Source organism: Poecilia mexicana, unplaced genomic scaffold, assembly GCF_051168715.1.
Source record: "Poecilia mexicana isolate PSO_F unplaced genomic scaffold, ASM5116871v1 scaffold_6, whole genome shotgun sequence".
In the NCBI taxonomy this organism is placed as follows: Eukaryota; Metazoa; Chordata; class Actinopteri; order Cyprinodontiformes; family Poeciliidae; genus Poecilia; species Poecilia mexicana.
In genome coordinates, this window is record NW_028263375.1 from 14,207,589 (window position 1) to 14,229,824 (window position 22,236).

At 37.6% G+C, this 22,236-nt stretch overlaps 1 protein-coding gene across 1 annotated transcript; it reads right to left on the reverse strand.

Annotated features, from left to right (window-relative positions):
- Positions 1-312: 312 nt before the first annotated feature.
- Positions 313-16,670, reverse strand: ano2a (anoctamin 2a). Its single transcript, XM_014983148.2, has 27 exons — positions 16,289-16,670; positions 15,844-16,149; positions 14,612-14,707; positions 14,001-14,173; positions 13,733-13,787; positions 12,755-12,806; positions 12,518-12,573; positions 11,893-11,940; positions 11,597-11,661; positions 11,079-11,213; positions 10,820-10,980; positions 9,241-9,323; positions 8,813-8,824; positions 8,514-8,588; positions 8,357-8,413; positions 7,795-7,869; positions 6,781-6,982; positions 6,410-6,521; positions 6,269-6,326; positions 5,845-5,945; positions 5,247-5,410; positions 4,982-5,134; positions 4,703-4,755; positions 3,754-3,932; positions 3,452-3,557; positions 1,602-2,151; positions 313-1,511 (listed from the first exon to the last, which is right to left on the reverse strand). The coding sequence occupies exons 1-27, from the start codon at positions 16,415-16,417 to the stop codon at positions 859-861; spliced, it is 3,909 nt and encodes a 1,302-aa protein (XP_014838634.2). The 5' UTR covers positions 16,418-16,670; the 3' UTR covers positions 313-858.
- Between the last annotated feature and the right edge of the window lie 5,566 nt (positions 16,671-22,236).

The following is a 22,236-nucleotide window of genomic DNA, read 5'->3' on the forward strand; positions in this document are numbered from 1 at the left end:
AAACATTCATGTATGTATTGAAAATCCTTTTTACATTTGTTCATCTTTAATATTGTGATTTTAGTTGTAACAAAAAAAGTTTCTGAGATAAATCACCCTGAGTAATGAATTTGTGTGATATGAGTTTTAGTTTTTGAATCGAAACTTTAAAATAAATGTTGTAACAGATGGATACCGAAATAAACAACTGCTAAATGTATGTTACTTTTAAGCTCCTTTTTAAGCGTTATATTGGTGTTTCAAACAAAACAGCCCATTTTGTGCAGAACAGAATAAGCAATGTCAAAGACAGAACAAAATGAAGAACAAACATCAAAAATATGTGGTTGTTTAATTAGAATTTCACATCTTTTAAATATCAAAATCTCTGAAAATAAACGAAAACGCTACAAGCAGAGCTCTTGTTTCTAGGTGTCACCATCCACCGATCTATACAGTAGCGTAGCTGCATATGTGTAAAACAATCACAATAAAAAATAAATGCAAATAACACTGCAGCGCCTTATGAGATATGCATGTGATTAAAATGAAACAACTTTCAAAAATGAAGTAAAATAGAAATAGAACAACATGAGTCTTTATTTTTCATGGCATAAAAAAAGAGTTTCTGAGGAACTTTTCTCTGACCTCTTCAGATCTAAAACACTTTTTGATATAAAAAAAAATTATATAAATAGTATTGCGTGTGAAGTTACAAGGATATAAAGTTATGTCCGTTTGACCTTGGTGCTCTCTCTTTAGAGCCCAGGTGTATGTAGGTGAGAAGGGCAGCAGGAAGGATGCAGCCTCAGGCACAAGCAGAAGAGGCTGATCTGGTCTGTTCCCTCTGCAGCCTACAGCTCCCACTCCTTGGTCTCCCTATACTGGAGTGTTATTGCGCTTCAGTTCACTGGGTGATGGTGGAATGCGGTCTCCAAGCTTCGCGCAGCTGGAGGAATGGCTCGGTCCTGAGGTCGCCTCCTCGGGACCGGGCGCTCTCTGCCGCGGAGGCAGAGTGGAGCAGCGGGTTTTGCCCCTGGAACGTGGCAGCTGACGTGGAGGGCCTTTCAGCATGAAAAGTTCACTTGAGGCTTGGGGCTGTTGGGTCAACGGTGACTGTGGAGATGACAGGGACACGGGGCTGTGCAAAGGAGAGGATGGTTTCGGGGAAATGGAGCCCAAAGGAACCAGGGGAGTGACCAAGGGCTGCTGCTGGAGCTTTGTGAGGCTGGTGGATTGGCTGGGCCGGGGCAGGCTGTAGCAAGCCTCAGCCCCTCTGTAGCGGGAAGGAAGGGTGGAGCAGCGGGATTTTACCCTTGTGTCTGGCTCTCTAGGGGGTGGAGCAATTAGGGTCAACATCCGAGTTTCAACATTTGATTTTGTAATGTCTGGCCTGGAGCCTCTCAGACTCTGGGATGAGCCTCTTAGGGATGAGGGATGGGACGCAGGTTCCCTGTCCTTCCGTTGACTTTGCTTGGATTCTGAACGGGGAAGCTCCTTCTTCTCAACCGTGCTTGATGAAGGCTCTTCATCTAGACAAATAGAAAACGAGAAACAGATCAGAACACATCATAAGAAGTGTCGTGTAAATCATAAGTAACAACAGAGTTTTCTCCTCTTACCCAACAGGCCCAGCTCACTCATGAAAGAGTCCAGATCCACAGTAAAGTTTTCCCCCTCAGCTGCCTCTGCTTCATAAACTTGACTTTCATTGCTCTTTCTGCTGTCCTCCTTTTCTCCTTCATCCTCTCCCCTCACTTCTCCACTTTCTTCCTTTTCTTTACCTTCCACCTTACCAATTTCCTCACACTCTTCACCTTTTGGCTCATCGTCCATGTTAGTTTCAGCCTCTTCAAATGATTTATATACCTCTGGATTGGTATCAAACCTGTTAGGTTCATCCAGACTGATCTCAACCCTCACTTCTTCCTCTTTCTCCCCCACTTGGCACACGTCCTCCTCCTCTGGTGCCTCCTCCACTACAATGTCTATGTTGGCAGGAAAGCAAGGGCTTGAGGATTTTTGGGAGATAGTTTTGGCACATGCTTCTTGGTCTTGTCCAAGCAAGAACTCCATCAATGCCATGTTCTCTTTTTTCAGCTGTTCCCGCAGTGACCGTGGGACATCTGGGATCATCCAAGCCACCAGCATACTGAGGAACATGGCAAGGTTCTTTAAGGGGAAAAAAAAGAAGAAACCAAGCAGTTTTTCTTTTGTTTTTGTCATGCTTGTGTGATAAACTCAAGCAAAGTACAGACTTGTATCCAATTCATAATCTGAGAGAGGATTAGAAAAGAGACACAACGGTTCCTCATCCCATCTGATTTTGATTGTTTTTGCTCAGAAGAAATGGCCAAAAACTTAGCCTTGAAGTCTGCAAAGCCAATAGAGACATATGAAGTGAATCGGCAGCAAAAGTTGGTCCTACAATCTATAGTCTTGTGGGAATGTGCTGAATAGAAAATGCATGTTACAGTTTTCAGATTTTTATTTGTAAAAGAACAAAACAAAAACCACATATTTTATTCCTCTTCTCAATTATACACGTGTTTGTGTTGGTTTATGAAGTGAAATTCCAGGAAATTGCATTTTGAACAAGTGTAACATTGCACAACATTGGAATTGTTCTAGTGTCATAATGCAGTGAAAAGCACTGCATAAATTCCCTTCATCCCATTGCTAATCTTTTGTTTAATTGGTCATTGGGAGCTAGACAGAATAAAATCCAGGGCCAGGAAAATCTTGCGCAAACATCACTAACGTAGAATTGTCAGATAGGAGCCAAGTTTCACCCAATGCACATGCTGGGAATTTGCCAGAAGGCAGTTGAATTAAGCTTAGATCTAAATCGGTTTAATCCTCAACCGACCAAAGACTGAGCCATTACCCATTTGGCCACAATTCAAATAAGTTTGTCTGGAGAAATGCAGGAATTTCACAACATTACTTTGAAGCAATCGCTCAAATCAAACTCAGTAATAAAAGAGTTAGAGGTATAGAGATAGGAAAACAAAATAGAAGGTTCATGGGAAAAAAAAAGTCAAAGCTCTAGATTGACCCAGTTAGGTTCTGGGTCTAAAACCATTACAGCATTTTTGTTGGTACCTCAAAATGACTGACATTATCATTCCAACCTGGTTAAGCTGGAATATCCCTGCCAAGACAACGAATCTCCCAAAGGAAGCCTGCCAATATAGTAGGATCACTCCCCAGACTTTACATTGGCCTTGCTGCCAAAGATACTTAAACACTTGATTCCATCAATCTCAAACTAATAGAAAGACAAAGAGAAAAATTGTTGTTTTGGAGTCTCGTTTAAAGAGATAATTATTAAATAACCTGACTGGCATCTAAGAAAACCCTATATCAAATAAAAGGCAATGAATTCATAAATTGAAAAGAGAATGACCTCAGACGTCTGGTATTAAATAAGCAACTGAAATAACCATTTAGCAAAAATATTTTTTGATACCTGGAAGAATATTACAAAAGCCAGTCGAGCAGCGAGGACGGACCAGTACTGTTTGGAGAAAGTGTACGCATCCGATGCCCATGGTGGATCTCTGTAGTCCTTGTATCTAATGGAGAAAAATGGAGTAAACAAGAATCTTAGCTCACTGCACCTAAATGCGAATATATTCTGGTAATGGTGCTATGCTCTCAGCATGATCTTGAAATCCTTGCCAAATTTTGCACCAAAGGAAGCCTTAAGCTTCTGGCTAAGGGATTAACAGGAAGATCGAGGTAGGTCAAGGTTAGGAGAATCACTCTGACCTGCACATGGAGACACCGGTGATGAGTGTGGTGGTTGGTGCTGTGCCAGGAGGAAAGTTGCTGACATTAAAGTAGGACAGCGAGTGCTCTGTGTAGCCACTCATGGTGCCGTTTCCACTGTACATGTACTGGTAGACCATTCTTGGAACGAACTCTGATGTGAAGGAGATGACGAATGCCTTTAAAGATAAACACGGAGGAAAGGTTTGACACGCTTCAGTTATGGCTGAAACATAATGATCTGAATTATTTTTTTTTTTTTTTTTTTCAAATGAGGAATCCAATACCAATTCACTTTTGGGCTTTGAGAGATGTCATATAATAACCACCCATGAGAGCCCTCAGTGAAGTGCACTGCATGATGTAAAATCTCCACACAGCCAACACACAGAATCTACCTGAAGAGTCCTTTTTCCCAAAGAAGGAAAAAGCTCCCTAATTCATGGTGAAGTCTTGTCCAACGTGCTATTTAGAAAATATCTCCACTGTGATCTCCTTGTCAGGTCTTTAATGTTGGAGGACATCAAGACTATCCAGATGAAATTAAGTCAGAAAATAATGTCTTCCATCTTTTAGCATGTTACGTATTACACTCTAGTCCAAATGAACAAGTTTGAAGTTGTTTTTGTTCTGGCAGATGCCATCTTACGGTTTTTGAACGATGATCAGAATAAGCAAGAAACTGGATTTTGCTCAAGACATACTATTGTCAGCTAAAATGTACTGCAAGGAAAACATCTACATTTCCATTTCTTTAAAGAAGGGACATGTTGTATTATTCCTTTTTTTTGTTTTTTTTCCAAAATCTGACACATATTAGAGAGCTTGGTTTAAAGTGTAAATACATCTGCTAGTTTTCATCCTAAAAATGCATGTAAATAAACATGTAAAATAAACCACTGATGATGGGTTACAGACAGAGAGTCAGGACAGACACATGCAGACTTACATTGGTAATGACAGAGAACTTGCTGATTCCACACAGAATGTTGTACCAAATCCCTGGGGACAGCATGAATTTCAAAAGACAGACAGGGAAAGGGAAGAGTGTCCGTTCACATGAGTGTGTATGATTGCAGTGGGATTTTGTGGTATGAAAAAGATGCGCAAGTTCAGCATGAAAAAAGAAAAAAAGAAAAATGAAGTGAATGCAATGTACTACATGTTATTTCTAAACATTTACAGAGACTGAAAGAAGATAGGTCCTGATGTAAAAATGATTCTGTACCTATGTCTTTACACCTGACTGCATCGGGTCGCCGGATCTCGGTGACGAATTTTGCAGCATCCAGCCGAATTTCAATGACGTTGTTGAGCAGAGCAAATGCAGGTGCCAGTGGGAAGGAAGCCACAAACAGAGAGACAAATCCATACTGGATAACTGCATGAAATATTGAGACACAAGTATGCATGATTAAAACTTACATTGTGCTGCTGTGATTTTGGGAGAACCAGTGTATAAAAGACCTGAAAAGAGACTAAGTTATACTCACTCATCTCCATGTACTCTGGACTAACACCCTCAAATGGTTCAAGAGCAAAATCTTTGTCAAACTGTTGTTTTGGTCTTATCTCTTCTGTTTCATTCTGCTCGCTCTCTGCCGCTCTTTTCTTTCCTTTTTCTTCTTGTATTGTTCGGTACATCTTTTTCATTTTACTAACAAAGGGAGCATAAAAAGGACAACGACTAAATTAAAGTTAAAAAAGGAAAATGTCACAATAGTCAGGAAGCTAAGGTGTATATGAAAACATAATGCAAATTATTTAAAATGTTATACTTGTTAAAACAAAGGGATTTAACAAGAAGAATTATACATAGGCTGTGTGACTCAAAGTTTTGATAACAGAGGCCCTAAATTGTTGATTACCTAATTTTAGTGGAATATGAACTCTTTTTTTTTTTTTTTTTTTTTCAGAACTACAACAGAACTCGTAGGTTCTGAAATGTCTACAGGATGTTATAGGAAAACAAGGTGAACCGAGACTCAGAAATATTTTAAATATCTTGTGAACTGTGTTTTAATTTAACCAGAGGTCATTAAGCTGTTACAAAAATAAATAAGGTATGAGAAGACACCGGTGTATACGTACGGGATAAGAATCTCAAAGACATTGTTTTGAATGAGCTGTTTTCCGAGCATAATCATGCTGAGCTGGATGCACAGCTCGATGAGGCAACCCGGAGGAGCGCACTGTGGAGAACAAAGACATTTATTCATCAGGATTGTTTAAACTTTAATTGTAATTTTATTAAATTTGCAAATGTTTGTACATCATTAACATGGCAGATGTGCAATAGATTAAAGCCAATAATAACCTTGTGTTATGTTTTTGTAACTTAAGTTTACAAATCAAATTAAAATTTCTTGTAATTTTCAAACAATATTTAAAAGTTACACAGTTTTCTAAACAGAAAAGGCTACATTTACTTTACAACAGAATTCCTATTTTGTGAGAATGTGCCAATATTTGTCTCCACAAATCCTAAATCAGCCACATGCAAAATTATACCTACCTCCTCCATTCTATAGTCTCCAAACACGTAAACATAATCACCGGGCCGCCCAGCAAACCTGTATGACGACAGGACCAGGTTAGTTGAATAGGACTTAAGGTCTAAAGCAGGTAATTGTGGGGGGAAAAAAGTGAAACACACCTGCCCTTGAAGAAGGCAACATAGAAAATAGGGGCAAAGGCGTTCATGGATTTCAGAAAGAAAGACTTAAAAATTAACCTTTCTTCAAACTCTTCCTCTGTCTTTGGAAGTTCTGTTGGAAATTGGACAAAACAGTTAGCAACATATCAACACTACCATCAACACTAATTGTGTAATAAACATATAAAGCATGACTATTACACTAAATTTCCTAAAACTGTTCAAATATGTCGACTAATTACTACACAATTAGTGTTTGATTCATTCCTCTCATCTGTCTCCTTTTAAACAAATGCCCCATCGGAAAACCATTGTGAATTATTAACCATCCTTGATTAGTGGTTACTCTATAACAGCATTAAACACATTACCAAGCTCAGTCAGCCACACAGCGATTGCGCCATAGACCTCTTCCAATACCAGAACAACCAGCATGTTGAGGATGATGCCTGTGGTGGTGACTGTCATCCTCACACTGGCCTTGGCTTCCGGATCAGGGTTCATGGACCACACACTTAACATGCAGATGCGATAAACTACCACTCCAAACACTGCAGAGAAGGTGACAAAAATCTAACAAAGAAACAAAACAAAATACAAAGGTTAAATAACACAGATTCCAAGGGAGAATACAATTATAGTTATAGAGCATTTGAACTTGTTTATTCTGTGTTGCGCAAAAGTTATAGGCAAAATTCAGCTTCTTCAAAGTTTCCTTCCAAGGAGTCAGACTTTCTTGTAATCGTCAAAGAGGGTTGTTTTTTCTTTTTTTGAGAGAATCAAAAAATAAATGACTCCACTGATTCTTAGTGGAAAATGCCATTGGTTAATCCAATGAGATGAGGAGCATATTTTAGCCAATAAAAGCCAATATTATCTAAAGAAATGTTTAGCTTTAGTATAATAAAATTACAGTAAAGCAAAGTCCCAGGGAAAGATAAAAAAAATATTGTTTATTACTTGTATACAGTGTATTTATTGCTGGCTCTTGGCTAGGAGTCCTTGAAAAATGTGTTTTTAATTTTGATTTTTTTTTTTATCTCAGTAAAATATAGGTTAAAGAATTTTAAATATGTTAAAAAAGGACAGTTCCTTGGAAGCTAACAAATATTGGCTGACCTAACCTTGAAAGACCCTGTGATTGGATGAATGTGGAGAAATCTAAAGTGTTATGCAGACAAACCAATAGAGATCGACAGAACTGAGAAAAATAAAACAACCGAATTCTGTGAGCTACCTGCAACGTCATGAAAAATAACCATAATGACCCTCTGCCTGTTAATCCACCTCATCCTTCTGTTAATCAAAAGATTAACTAGAGGATCGACAAAGAGACAGATGGCAAATGGAAAAGTGAGAACATGAAGAGAGTCTGAGTGCAGTACCAGCAGCAGCAAGGTGGACACATTGATGACATAACCTGACAGGTGATCCTCAATGTCCAAGGACTCGGGCTCTGGCTGTCAAGGCAAAGGTACATGTTACGTGGATGCACAGAAAAACACATTTTTTTTTCAGACACATCCTTCACATTGCATCACAGTCTGTGAGGGGTTGTTTGTTCTGCACAGACGCACACACAGTGTTAACGGTGGGGAGGGTGCATGTTTGCCATCTGAAAGGACAGAAATCTCCTCCCCTTCCTCCACTCCCTCCTCCTCTTTATGTCTCTGTCAGTAATCTGGGCTAATCTCAGGCAGCTAATCTTCTTTGGACCCAACCACACACAGTGCAGAAAGGGAAGTTCATTATGTGCAAACATAATGTCATGCAAGCAGAATTAGTTCACAGTAACTTTATTTTTACACTAACAATGTAAACAAACAAGACTGTTTATCTCAATAACAAAAGCTACATTTACAGTTGAGCAATATTAATATGAATAGGTAATTTATGTATGTGCTTCATGAAAAGGGTCCGTCTATTAAATGTACAGTTCAATGGTACCTGAGAGGCCAACATTTGGTCGGTTTCCCCATCCACACCTTCTCCAGCTTGAGTCAACTAACACAGAGGATATAAAAAAAATTCGATGTTAACAAACAAAATTTGCCTTAAGAATTAAAAACTGAACAGAGATCTGAACATTTACATGTAGACTCACCTTCTTTTTAGCTTGTGCTTTCAATTTAGCTTTCTTCTCCTGAAGAGCTTCTTCATATTCAGGTCTCAGTTCATCCTGCAGCACACATCCAAAAACATGCACTTTAAAATACAACCACCATATCTGGGGGATTTACATTTTGGTACACACTGTTTTGCCACTTTCCGTAACACGTGCATATACTGTAGTTTTATTTTCTGTTTATCCACATTTTCAGTGATTATCTTGTTTTTTGTCTTGTTTTTCTAAAATCTATTCTGTTCTGTTTTTTCAAAACTTCCTAACACAAAGTTTCCTACCTGAACTCGCTCCTTCAGGCATCAGGAGACACATGAAACACAGAGAGAACAGTGGAGTTAGTTTGTGATTGTTTGTGCCGCGACCTTGCTGTGTCATTTCATCCACCAACTGTCCTTAAAGGCCAGGACCAATCCCATTACTGCGCTTCACTGGGTAACTGTCTGGCAGCAAGCATTTTGGTTTGTTAGAGGAACTTAAAGGTCAAGTGCTAATGAGAGACTTCCAGGAAAACCAGTATTCCTTTTGTGCATGGCTTGGGCCATAAAATGATCTCTGTAGGCATTCCTGGCTTCCTCTTTTTACAAACTTGAGTGCAGAAACACGTGTATGATAATTCAGTCTTATGTGACACAATAAATGTATAAATAAAAATCTTTTGTGTGTACATATGTGTCCACCAATGGTTTTCTTGAGCCAACTTCATTACCTCTTCATGCTCCAAGCTTGTAAGGTCCCACGAATGTTTCAGACACATCTGCCTCCTTTTCCAGTGCTCAAGAAAACATGCAGCTGCAGGACAATATGCACATAGAATAATTTTTAGAAAGAGACAAAAATAAATCTGACAATTTTGTCATTTACATCAAGCAAACAGAACGTGAAGCTTAAAAACATCTCACTGGAATGGTGTTTTCAAAAAGCATTAGAAGACAAATTAATCTCTTAAGTTAGGATAAGAAACAAGCAAACAAAACTGGGTGAATAAAACTTAAAACCTAACTACAGTTTCTTACTTTAAGACATGCTATTTTTATATCATTTATATGGTATATTACATTTTGTCATGCTACAACCACAAACGTCAATGTTTTCTATTACGATTTTATGATAGTACAACACAAGGCAAAGTATGGCCATGGGTGGAAAATGAACATATAGTTTTATTTATTTTATTTTACAAATGAATATTTGAAAAGTGTCGCATGTTCAGTGTTTCTTTACTCCAGAAGTCAATACTCTAGAACCACCATTCACCGATATAAAAACTGCAAACCTGCTATTATAAGGTGTCTATTGCGTCTAATTTATTGTGTCTCTACCAGAGACAAAAAAACATTTTCTCCAGCTCTTCTTTTCCAATTATACTGGGTGGAGAGCTTCTATAAACAGAAAATTTCAAGTCTTGCCACAGATTCTCACCTAGACAGAGGCCTGGATTTACAGACAGTAGCAAGTTTTCACAGAGAGCCTCACGGTCATTGGAGCAAAATTAAACTGATGCAACTAAGAGCATGATGTAACAAAAAAAATGTCAACATGGAGACTATATGATGTAGACAAGACACTGAACTACATGCTAAAGTATTGGCATTAAGAAGATAAATTCTCTGCAAAACCTACATTTTGCACAGTATTAATAAATATACAGCTCTGGAAAAAATATGAGACCACTTAAAATGACCAGTTTCTTTGATTTTACTTTTTATAGGTATATGTTTGAGCAAAATGAACATTATTCTTTTATTATATTCAATACTAACAACATGTTAAATTTTGTATTGTCTGCAGAAAATGAGAAATGGTAAAAATAACGTAAAAGATGCACTGCTTTCAGACTCAGATAATGCAAAGAAAACAAATTTACATTCATTTAGAAACAACAATAATAATGTTTTAACTCAGGAAGAGTTCAGAAATCAATATTTGGTGGAATAACTATGGGTTCAGTGCAGTGGTCTCTTTGTTTTTTCCAAAGCAGTGTATGTACACTAGAGTAGTGTTTCACACCGTGCGTCTATGGAGTGGTGAAGAGTAATTAGATTATCCTCTTAACACCTTCTCTCTGGTTTCCAGCCAGCATAAAACTAAAGGGAGCCGGCATTTTCTGTCCAGGATGCTTTTCAAATAATGGGCTGTAAAAATTCTTCTCGTTCAAGTCTCTTTTGTAAACTTGGCCAAACAATGGATTGAAGGTGTGGGAGTCTTCCTGTCTTTGTTTGGCTAGTTGAAATGTGTGCTGCTTTTTTAAAACATTCAGAGTGAAGTGAGTAGTTGTATATAGTTACCCCAAAGGGACATGAAGATAGCAAAGAGAACAGTAGCTCCATTGTCGAACAGGTATGAGGCTCGGGCCAAAGAGCATACTGAACTCAGACGCCAGTAATCACACACGGCATCACACAGTGGACACATTGTGATGTTCAGGTTGTCATCACATGTCTCCTGACTGAAATATGAGTAGAAGCACATAGCAAAGTTTGTTACTTCTCTCTCTCTCTGATTAGACTGATTAGATTTGATGAGCATGGATAAGTGTTTGCCTACCTTGGCACATTGGTATCTACGGTAAGTATGCCATACAGGAAGACAATGATGCCCAGCACAGAGGGTGGAATGAGAAGCTGAGTATAAACACCCAGCCAGGCAAAATATAACCCAATTTGCTCTCCAAAGTACTTCCTGCAAACATGGAGACAGAAGATAAATCAGAAGATAAATCAGCTGCCTTCATCAGGATTCATCAGCAGGATCCAACTTATGTTGATAGGAAAAGCTACAAATCATTCTTACAGCCATTCTCAAACAATAAATAAACTTAAAATGTATTAAATATAAATCTAATAATATCTTCACTGGAATGTAACTGAGCCTATCATGAGGCATAATTTGTTTGTCATTGAGACTTAAATCGTCTTCTTAATATACAGTAATAATCAGGGACATTTAAAAAAAATATACGCTTTCTGTAATACTGTAACTGTATTTCATCACAAGCATTCTGCAAACAGCAGTCACAACTAATTGCTTGAAACAAATCGTAGTTTGCTAAAAGATCTTGTCACCTGATCAGGTCAACAGGCTGATATTTGAACATGACTCCATAGTTGGCCCACTCTTCATGAAGCAGCTAAACAACAACGACATGTATCATACAGGGTTAATGTACTCATTTAGGTCTGGTATTAGGTCCAGTTAAAAAAAAAACAAACAGCTAATGATTGTCTCTTAGTATCCTATTGTAATGTATTAAAAGAGTGACAATGTATTTTTATCTTGACTGGGTCTAAAAAATATAATCTACCAGTTATCTGCAGACATTTTAAGGAAGGAAAACACCACGATTACCACTGTTACACACCTGTCTTTCATTTCGTTGATCTTTTCTTCCTCTCCGTGTGAATGGACCCTAAAGAAAAGGAGGACTACAGTTTTATCTCATGCATATAATGTAGCAAAGTTTGTTGATCATTAAACACACCATAATAGGCCTCTGCTTATTCACAATACATTATACACCTAAAACTCCAAATTATTTGTGGATTTTTTTTTTTTTTATATTTAAAAGCAAATGCAGTTCGGGTAGCTGAAATACCTAATGACAATAGCTATTTCATATGCTATTGGTTGCCAAAGCAGCCAATCCAGGAGCACCATCATTTTCCTTCCTGCTGATTGACTGTACCCCAAGAATGGAAATAGACGTTAGCTTCTGCAGTAGTCCTAAGGTGTTTTTCTTGTGTGTATTAATGCACACAAAGGTAAATTAGGTGTTTGAACTACTAAAACAGGCAGTCAAATAGCTAAAATCCACAAGTTCATGTGGATTTTAGCTATGTACGGGCTGTTGTGATCCCTATGCCCAATTGGTCCACTGTTTTTGTAATTAACATTAAAATGGAGGTAACGTTTGCTGAGAAACAGCTTCCTGTGGAAAAAAACAAAACAAAGAAAAGTTGCTTAATTCAGGTTTCAGTTTTACTTACATCATGCAGCGGGAAGGCAGAAATGTAAACGCCTCGAGCCAGTAATGAGCTGATGCCTTATGACACAAAAACAGAGGAACACAAAATCTGTTTTGAGACCTCTGGGAATAAACAAGGACAACGTATAACATTTCTAAAAATTATTTTAGGGTGCCTGCACTTGATGCATATCTTGACACAGTCTGACACAATAGCACCTGTTTTGTTGCTGGTTTATGGCCAATAAAATCCACTCACCTGTGGTTTGGCAAGTGCGTGTGCAGGTAGTGCGTGAAATGATCTCAGCAACCTAGAAGCAGACATAGCATTAGTTACATATTTAAAATAAATAAAAAAAATTTCCTAGAACTTAGAGGTTATTTTCCACTGACTTTTCCTTAACTTAGCGGACACTGTGTTGCAGCTTACTGGTTAACCTCATGAAACTTTACTAGATAATTTCCAAAGATCACCAGGTCCTTTCATGGAACTTGCCAAATACTTAACAGCACTTTAATTTGACATGCAGCTACTTAACTGATTATTGCTGAAATAAATCTTGTAGAACTCACCAGGTATTTTCGATTACTTTCATGGAACTTTCATAGAAGCTTATCTGGAATTTTGTTAGTTTCTATTAACTAATTTGCTTTCTGAAACCCTTGTGGAACTTGCAAGGAACTGACCCAAGTTCTGTAAAGTACTTGATAAGACCCATGAAAGTTACAGAAAATATCTTGTAAATTCCATGAAAGTAGCTGGCAAGTTGTGGAAATGTTCATTACGAAATTGCCCCCAAAAAGTCCAGAAAGAATTTGGTAACTTCAGAAAAGTTCAGTTAAGTACATAGTCAATTTCATAATAGTACCTTGTTGTTTTATGAAAGGTTCCTGACACAGTAAGTCCCATGAATATTACATAAAACTTACTGTATTACATGAATATTAAGAAAGTGCCTTGTATGTTCCTTAAAGATTCCAGGAAAGTTACAAAAACAACAGCAGTCTAAATCCCAGTTCGTGATAGTACCTTGTAGGTTCTAGATAAGTAACAAGTAAGTATGAAAACAGTCCTGTACAAATGCCTTGTAAATACAGGCAAAGTTCTTGATAAGTTCCTGGAAAGTAACCTCTTCATTCCAGGAAAGTAAAGACTATTACATAAATCTGATATTATGTAGTTCTACAAAATACTCTTAACAGACGACAGTTGAGAGAAATCATCTCATAGACTCACTATTCTGCTCCGTGTTGCGTTGTCAAATAAAGTTGCTGTTGACTTGATGTCGTACCTGCAGGAAATGACAAAATTACAAACATCAGCTATCGGTTGAAGTAGAAATATATATTTAACTTAGATTTGGCATTTGGAAATTGTGGACATTGTGGCAGAGAAAGCAAACCATTGAGAGATTTTGATGTTAGCATGTTGTCTAAATCAGCATAGTTATATCAAATCACATCTAAGACATCAAGTCATGCGAAGAGCTTGCTCATGTACTCACAGGTGGAGCTTATCTCTGATGAATGAGTGTTTCAGAGTTTTGAAATTGACATGTGACTGCGAGTCTTTGTGGATGTCGTTGTCAGGGACATCAGGCTGAAATGGTCTGTTTAGTTGGGAGATGACAGTATCCCACATTCCAGCAATGCCTGTCCTTTTCCGCAATTCACATTTCTGCTCAAAAGAAACAAATGGAAAAACTTTGATCACTGCCAATCAACTGGATTTCATAGTTCCTTAAAAAGTTGTTTCCAACTACAGTGCCCGAAATATTGCCCAATTATATAGCAGTGTATTTATATCGCGAAGGACTGTTTAGGCTGCCAGAATTGTTGGCTAATATATTCCAATTGTTATGAAGTTGCATTTTAAATTCTGACTGAGTATTTATCCCATGGGACAGATTATATTTTTCCAAGTCAGAATACTGTCTTTCTCAGAAGAATCACATTTTAGCAAGCTGCAAGGTGTTGCTCCCTTGTCCTCGCAGTGGTCAAAATATTGTGGCTGATCAGTCTATATAACTCTTCCTCAAAGTGAGGCTCTGCAAATGGCCAAAAAGTGCTGAATAAACCTGATATTTTCACCATTAGCAGAGGAAAACAGACTTACCTTTTTCACAGCTACCTTGATCTTCTGTAACTCTGCCTCACGACTGAGAATTGACCATGGGATGTGCAGTCGAATGAAGCTGATGCCATTTAACTTCTACACATTAAGGCACACATGAAAATGGGGTAAAAAAAATGTGAAAAGCCATGTTGACCCATAACGAACTTAATTCAGTACCAAAAAAACATTGCTTTCGTCAAGTCATCATAACAAATCTGATGTTTTGACAGTTTGCTGATCTGGAATAAATTACAATGCCAAGACAGAGAAACATCAAGAATAACCTGAAAGAGTGGATTGTATCTTTCCATTAATCTGGAAAACAATTTGAAGTCAATCTTTCTCAGTAAGATAGATTATTCACGAGTGACAAAACATTGAGAAGAGCTGCCAATCTTTGCACTACTGAATGTTCCCGCAAATTTGTCCCAAGGTCAAATCCAGCAATGCTCAAAGAAATAACAAAACTTGTATATCTCAATTGCACACTTTATGGAGCTCAGGTAGGATGTAGATCTGCAAATTTGCAGTCGAGATAACTGCAAGACTTCTTGAATCCAAAGTTAAGATATCTAACAATAACAAGCTCAGTTATTTTTTGAAAAAAAAAAAAATAATAATAATAATAAAAAAATAAAATAAAAACTGATTATCAGCGCAAATACTTTATATCCACTGTGAAGCATGCAGGAAAGAAATGAATTAGGCTTCTTTGCAGTTGTAGGTTTTGGGTACAGTCATTAAGTCTAACATTTCAAGCTAAAAGTCAATTGCAGCAGCAAATCTAAAACAGAGTGGCCAGAAAATAATGAAGGAATTGACATGGCTTAGTTAAAAACCCAGACATCAAAATATACACTATTTTCACAAAGGAGAGGTTTATATATATATCAATCTTTGTAACCACTCAACAAACAGGAATCCTAAAGAAACCCTCAAATGTAACTTTCGTCCAGCAAACACTTCTCAATAGTGAATGACTCTCTAAGAAGGTCTTGTAATCCAGCCCTTGGCTCAAAATGCTTACAGTGTTTTTAATCTGCAACCAAAACAGCAGCTGATTTAACGCATGAGCAAATGGTGTGCAGAGACTGACACATAAATCACAAACTTTCCTTCAGACGTTGCAACACAGAGGAAAACTGCATTCACATAAACATGCTGGAAAATACAAGAAAACAATATGCACCAAGATGGTCTGTTATCGGTGTAAGGATATGTTGGTTACCTACTTCTTTGTCACGTTCAATCTGTAGTCCGGCCTCCAGCAGACCCGCTTCAAACTCCTCCCTCATCAGAGCTTTCTCCTCCTCAGTAAGCTTTGAGTCTTCCGCATCCCCTGCTGCTCCACCTGCCTCCCCAGATTCTGCTTCTGCTTCCAGTCGAATCGGTAGAATTATTGGCAAATTTCCATTGGAAGAAATGGACAGTCGGGGCTTAGAGCTACGCCTCTTTTTGTATTTGTAACAAAGTATGTAGTCCACTTTTCTCTTGCCGTCAGCAAAAAAAAGTCCAGGTCCAAGATCAATGCCAGACTCCTAACAAACAAACAAGCACATATTTACGATATGATTACTAAAGCATGTAACCTAGAAGTAGGAGAAAAAAAGAAAAGTGAAACCATTTTTTAAAAGGAAAGACAATCTGTTAAAGATTTATCCTCAGCAGTAATCTTACCGGTGGCGGGGGCTCACTGCTGTCAGGGAGGTTGACAGGTCCTCCATTGGCGGCATCAAGTCCAAACCCAGACAGAGATCGCGCCAGTGACACAAGCTTTGCTGAGTGAAAGGATGATGACTCACTCATTGCTTTGGTGAAGGATATATGCCCTTTTCCGTTTCATCCCTCTGTAGGAAAGAAAAAAGCTTTTTGTTTTTCTTTTACCTTTAAAGAGTCTTTAGTGGTATTAAAACTGTCCACACCTTTTATTATTGCTGAAAAATATATTTTTTAGTCATATTTTTACTTTTGCAGATGAGCTTGAAGTCTATTAGGTTGGAAGTCCTCCTTGCCAACACCTTAATCTTAAGCTCCCCCACAAGTTCTCTGTCAGATTCAGTTCAGAGTTGGGCCACTTCAAAACAATAATAATGCTTATAGTAAAAATCTGAATTTATATATTCATTTCACTTTCTGTCAGGCTCTCAACATCTTATGACCCTCCCAAAATGCTTTCTGTCTTTAAATCATGAAAGCACAGGTGGCCTCAAACCAAATTAAGGCCCTTAATGACACTGACTGAAGTCCAATAACCATAAAGTAGCACTAGTAATAAAAGGACAGCAAAAACAAACAAAAAATCTAATTTGAAAGCCACTGATCCTCACAAACCTGTCCATTTACACATTGCAAAGGAACACCAAAGGGAAACGCCATTCTCGGGTGAGAAAAACATGTTATCTGGACATATTAGAGCCATGACAAGGTTAAACTGTTATATATGTGTTCTACACATCCTTCAGTGGAAAAATAAAGCTTTAGGATGTCCAGAGCTGCTGAAATGTGTCTGGTTGTGAGGGGAAGATTTAAGTGACCATCCCTCTCAACTGAGGGTCTTCGGCTGTGGAATAACGAGTGTCCTTAAAAAAAAAAGTCTTCTGCTCACAAATTCTCTCAGATAAATACATTTTCCAAGAGAATAACTAGGAAGATGTTATACTCTTGAAGAGGATCCCTTCTTTTGGATAATCTTGTAAGAATGACCTGATCTAAATTCCTTCACCCCAAAAAAGGGAATCAGTCTTCAAAAGGGTAGCAGTCTTTTCCCACACCGTCCAGTGTCAACGGTGTAGATACTGCACCATCTACACTAGCCTACTAGAAACATTCAAATTAAGCATACCTAAACCAATATTTGAAATAATAAACAAGAGCTATGTAGCTACTCAATATTGAGCACATTTTTGGATCCTTTTCATTCTGGTTTGGGATTTATAAATCTATGTTCTTGGTTAACAGTTTCAGTGATGATAAAGGTATTGGGTTTCATTTCTTTCTGGAAAAAAACAATAGAAAGCAAAAATCACCATTGAAGGTTTTATAACACAATACACAGTGGTAGTCTGTTTAGGCAGCCATAAAAACTAAAGCAAATTTAATCTGTCCTGTCCATGTCTTTCACTAATTGGAAGCCGCAGAGTCAGATTAAGCAGTGCAGCAGAGTGAAACCCAGACAGCACAGCTTCAATCTGCCGGGGTAATTTGGTCAGTGGGCTCATTCGGCAAAGAATAAAATACGCTCAGAAATTCTTAAGCATTACACTATGAGAAGCAGATGGAAATCCCTAGATTTAGTTCTACCAAAAGAAACCATTAAGCATGGTTCAACGTGGCGCACAAAAAAGACTAAAATTCCCAGTTTCTCAAATATTTTTAAAGATCCGACTTACTGTAACACTAGACATATCTTAGTGTTTGAATGACAGTGTATTCTAATTCAGAGTAGAAATTTAGTATATTTTCTTTTATCAATTATTTAAAGACTTTTACAGTCTAATCACATGGTGCAACATGATGATCGAAATAGAGTGTGATGTATTAATAAGACTAGAAGGGATGAACCAATCAATGAGCCATTTTTTGTCGAAAAACTGGAATTGGTAAAGCACTGAAAAATATGCATTTCTGTATTCCTGTTTATCATTTTATATTAAAAAAAAAAACTCCAACCATTTTCACTTTATAAGAGATTCGTCAAAATATAATTAACTTTTTTCAATCTTTTTGGAGATATCAATTAAGGGTTATGGCTACTTGCTTTGGTGCATTAACGGGGACTATCTTGCAAGTAATTTGTTTTTGTTGAACTCAAAAGTGCATGGCCTGTCAAATAACCTGCAACACATTTATTTTCTCTTTTATGTCTTTAATTGTTTAGGGGTAAAAAAATGGTTATGTCAAAATCGGTATTGATCAGTAAAAAATCTGATTGGTGTATCTCTAAAGACTTGCCTTAACACAGTGGTTTTGCATATTTCACATCACAAAATGAGATTATTTTAAACGTGTTTTAACAGTGAAGTGATTTTTTTAAACAATATTAACACAAATACGTGTTGTCCGTAGGTGTGTTGGAACTGAAACCAAGAAATTCCACAAACTCAAAGGTAGAATTTTCAGTCAAAAATGATGAATTCTGCAGAGACACTTACTTAAAATAATTGATGGTGAGAAGAGGCTACAATCTGAAAATACTCAGTAATCCACACACATAATGGTCCCAGGCCAGGCCTGAACATAATCTGTCCGTCCTTTTGAGAAACCAGGGAAAGCTGTGAGACATGTAAACACAACAACAATCAACCAAACTGCATGTTGACAGTAAGCACACTGCTTTACCTGTCAATCCTTCTACACATGTGCACCAACTTACCTCATAATCTCAGTTAACCAAGCATTAGGAAGCGCAGTGCCAAGATGCAAGTGGAGATTATTTATCCCTTCACGCTCAACCCTTTACACCTCAGCACACTGAGATGGCTGCAGTAGGGGTTTTACACCTGACTGCTTGTGATTCGGTCTGTTTCAACTCGTGTTGTTGAGACCCAATGTTAGCATTCAGACTCTTAGGTGGGAGAAGATCATGCATTCATTCATTTTCCTTCACAAGGAGTCCAAAGGAGGCTGTGGATATGACTGCTCTAGCTTCCAGTAGAAACAAGGGACTGGGGGGTATTTTTTGGCAAAATATCTATTTTTTTTTTTTTGCTTTGTTTTAGTTTTAATTTTGTTCTTTAATTTATTTACTTATAATAATTTGGCATGCAGTAACTTTGTGAACTGCAGTTTTGTATTGATACTGTCCTACTGTTTATTTAAGTAATTTATGCTATTTTTATTCTGCCAGGTAGAATGCTTTTTTTGCGTTCTGTTGCTTTATATTCTTAATAAACCATGTTTTATGCCCATAGAATTTAAATTTCATTCAATTATAAGTTAATTTGATCAAAAGTATTATTGTGACCACCTGGTAGGAGGAGAGACAGAGAGAGAGAGACAGAGAGAGAGAGAGAGAGAGAGAGAGAGAGAGAGAGAGATGCGTGTTTAACCCGTCTGCCACACACTCCTTCATGGAGAGCAGAGGTGATTGACCCAGAAAATATGATACAATTATTTCAGTCATTGATGCTCTTATTGCTTGTAGGACTGATAACACTGATGATGTTATCAGATCATGTTATCATCATGTCACATTAAATTCTTAAGAAAAAATGTGTCATGCTAAATTTACTTTTTTTTTTCCAGATTGTATACTCCTTTTAGGTTTACACCCCAAGGAAAATTTTCTTAAAAGGTGAGATTTGTTATAACAAAGACCTATGTTAGTGCTAACTTGGTAATTGCTGATGCTTTTGTCTCAGTTGCACAACTGTCTCAGAGTAACAATTCATGTCAGTTGTAGATGTTTACATGAACACCGGTCTGAGTACTTGTCCTTCCTATATTTTTAATTTTTTTTTTTTTTTTTTGTCATTAAATGTTAAACTTCACATTGATTCTAAAATTTGTGATAGTTTTAGCTGGATGTGGGACCCAAAATTAATTGTTTTGAGGTACCCATAAATCAATGGTCTGCCCCTGCTGCGATCCTCCTGACCTTTTTTTTTTTAAACACTTCTAATGTTTCTTATTTTAGCTTTTTAGTGTTTAAAAGGTTCATATTGTGTTCAGTTTTTTTTGTTTTTTTTTTTGTTCAAATTTTATTCTGCCCCCTGTTCATTTTGGAGAAGACACTGAGAAGAGTGCGCCACTGCGTGTGCGCCTCAATGCGAGGCTTAAAAGCTTGTAAGCCTGCAGTCAGTGCAATCACAGAGGCTGGACTGCACCCTCACACTGACAAACATGAACTGCATCACCAATTCAAAGCAGATTACACATTCTATTTAAAATATATTAATATATATCATTGCATTATGCTATATCAATCATACTAAAACATTTATGTAGAGTTTGATAGAAACTACATTCACTTTTAGATTAGGTTTTTGAGAAGGTTGATAAAATAACAGTTAGCCCTACGCTCCACATTACATAATTTCCACCTTGGCTAATTAATCCCAAGGTAGATGTTTCGCACTGCTTGTCAGGCTATGTGATTAATTAAAAGCAACAGTTGTACGCACACATGGTTGGATGGAAAAAAAAACAAAAAAAAAAACACCTTAGCACTCCGTTACTCCGAGGGAGCATTTAGTAAACATTATAAACCCTGGATTAGTTTTATTTATCCCTCTGACTAAGTAAAGATTTGTCATATTAATGAAAAATATGTGTAAAATGACACTGCCAGAGCACCATAGAACATATAAACTCCAAAAGATGCAAGGGGAAATTTTAAGCGCACCTAATACCAAAGGAAAGTAAAAAGAAAACTCACCAGTTTCCACGCGAAAACAGTTGTTTGTTGGGGGGATAAATGTTAAGACATGACACCGCCCGAAGCGTTGAGATGGTGGACAATCCGCGCGCGCTCTCGCAACCACTGGCTTATTGCGCGCGAACAGGGCGGCTAATTCCCCGAGCAGTCCACGCAGACAAGGAGGAAGGTGTGGGGCATATTACTGAGCCATGATGTGTGTGTGTGTGAAGCAGCAGGGAACGAAGAGCTTACAGGTGATCAGACTCTACCTCCGCTTCCATATCTATCTATCTATCTATCTATCTATCTATCTATCTATCTATCTACTATTTTTACACCCCCTTTTAACCAGAAGGTCAGCAGTTATTCTTCTACTTCATTTAAGAAAGATAAAGAGAGGGGTACATTTGACTATTCCAACACAAGCCCACATCATTGTCCATGCTTTAATGGCATAACAGTGGCCAGGAGTTGTTTTTCTACAGCCAGACTTTATTAGACTCATCTGTTTAAAGCATAGGGTTCAAGTCAAAGTCCTAGTAGGGCTCACCAAAACTCTGCAAGTCCACATTTGTGATGGTATGGCCAACAAAGCTTTTGTTATGGCAACTGGTTCCCATTTGCTGTACTTTTGTAAATATTTCAGTGATAAATAACACCACTATAACATTTATTATAAAGACTTCAACAGGGTATCTATTAAATGTGAGTGGAATGTATAAGTACAGTATATTTGAATGAAAAAAACTTCATTTTAAAGATTGCAGTAAGCCTTTACCACTTCTGTGTTGGGATGTTTATTTGACTAAAATAAAATCATCTTAAATAAAAACAATGCTAGACACAGCACTACAAAGTAGCTTAGTTGGTAGCACTGTCCTGGTCGGCAATATTAGCTTCTTTCTGCATGAAGTTTGCATGTTCTCCCATTCCATGTGTAGACTTCGTCCCAAAGATACAAAAACGTAGCTGCATGATTACTCTGAATTTTTCTTGGGTTTGAATTTTGCATGCATATTGTTTTTTCCTCTGTGTGTCTCTGTTCCCTTGTAATGGAATAGCAACCAATCCAGAGTGTACAGTCTATTGCCCAATGACCCTTGCAGATTGTCACTATAACCCCCGCAATCCTGCAAGGACAAGCAGGTAAAGACAATGGATGGATATTGGTTGGAATATCAGGCACTTCTAAGGTATGTAAGCTTAGAAGAACTCTCAGCATCAACTTTTACAAACATATTTAAAAAAAATGAATAGTGCAACAAGC

Excerpts from the sequence above, each read along its gene's own strand:
- ano2a (XM_014983148.2), bottom strand. The coding sequence starts at position 16,417 with ATGAGTGAGTCATCATCCTTTCACTCAGCAAAGCTTGTGTCACTGGCG. Across the intron at positions 11,214-11,596 it reads CAGCCTGTTGACCTGATCAG|GAAGTACTTTGGAGAGCAAA; the intron begins GTGACAAGATCT and ends CCATGTTTGCAG. Across the intron at positions 10,981-11,078 it reads GTAGATACCAATGTGCCAAG|TCAGGAGACATGTGATGACA; the intron begins GTAGGCAAACAC and ends CTCATATTTCAG.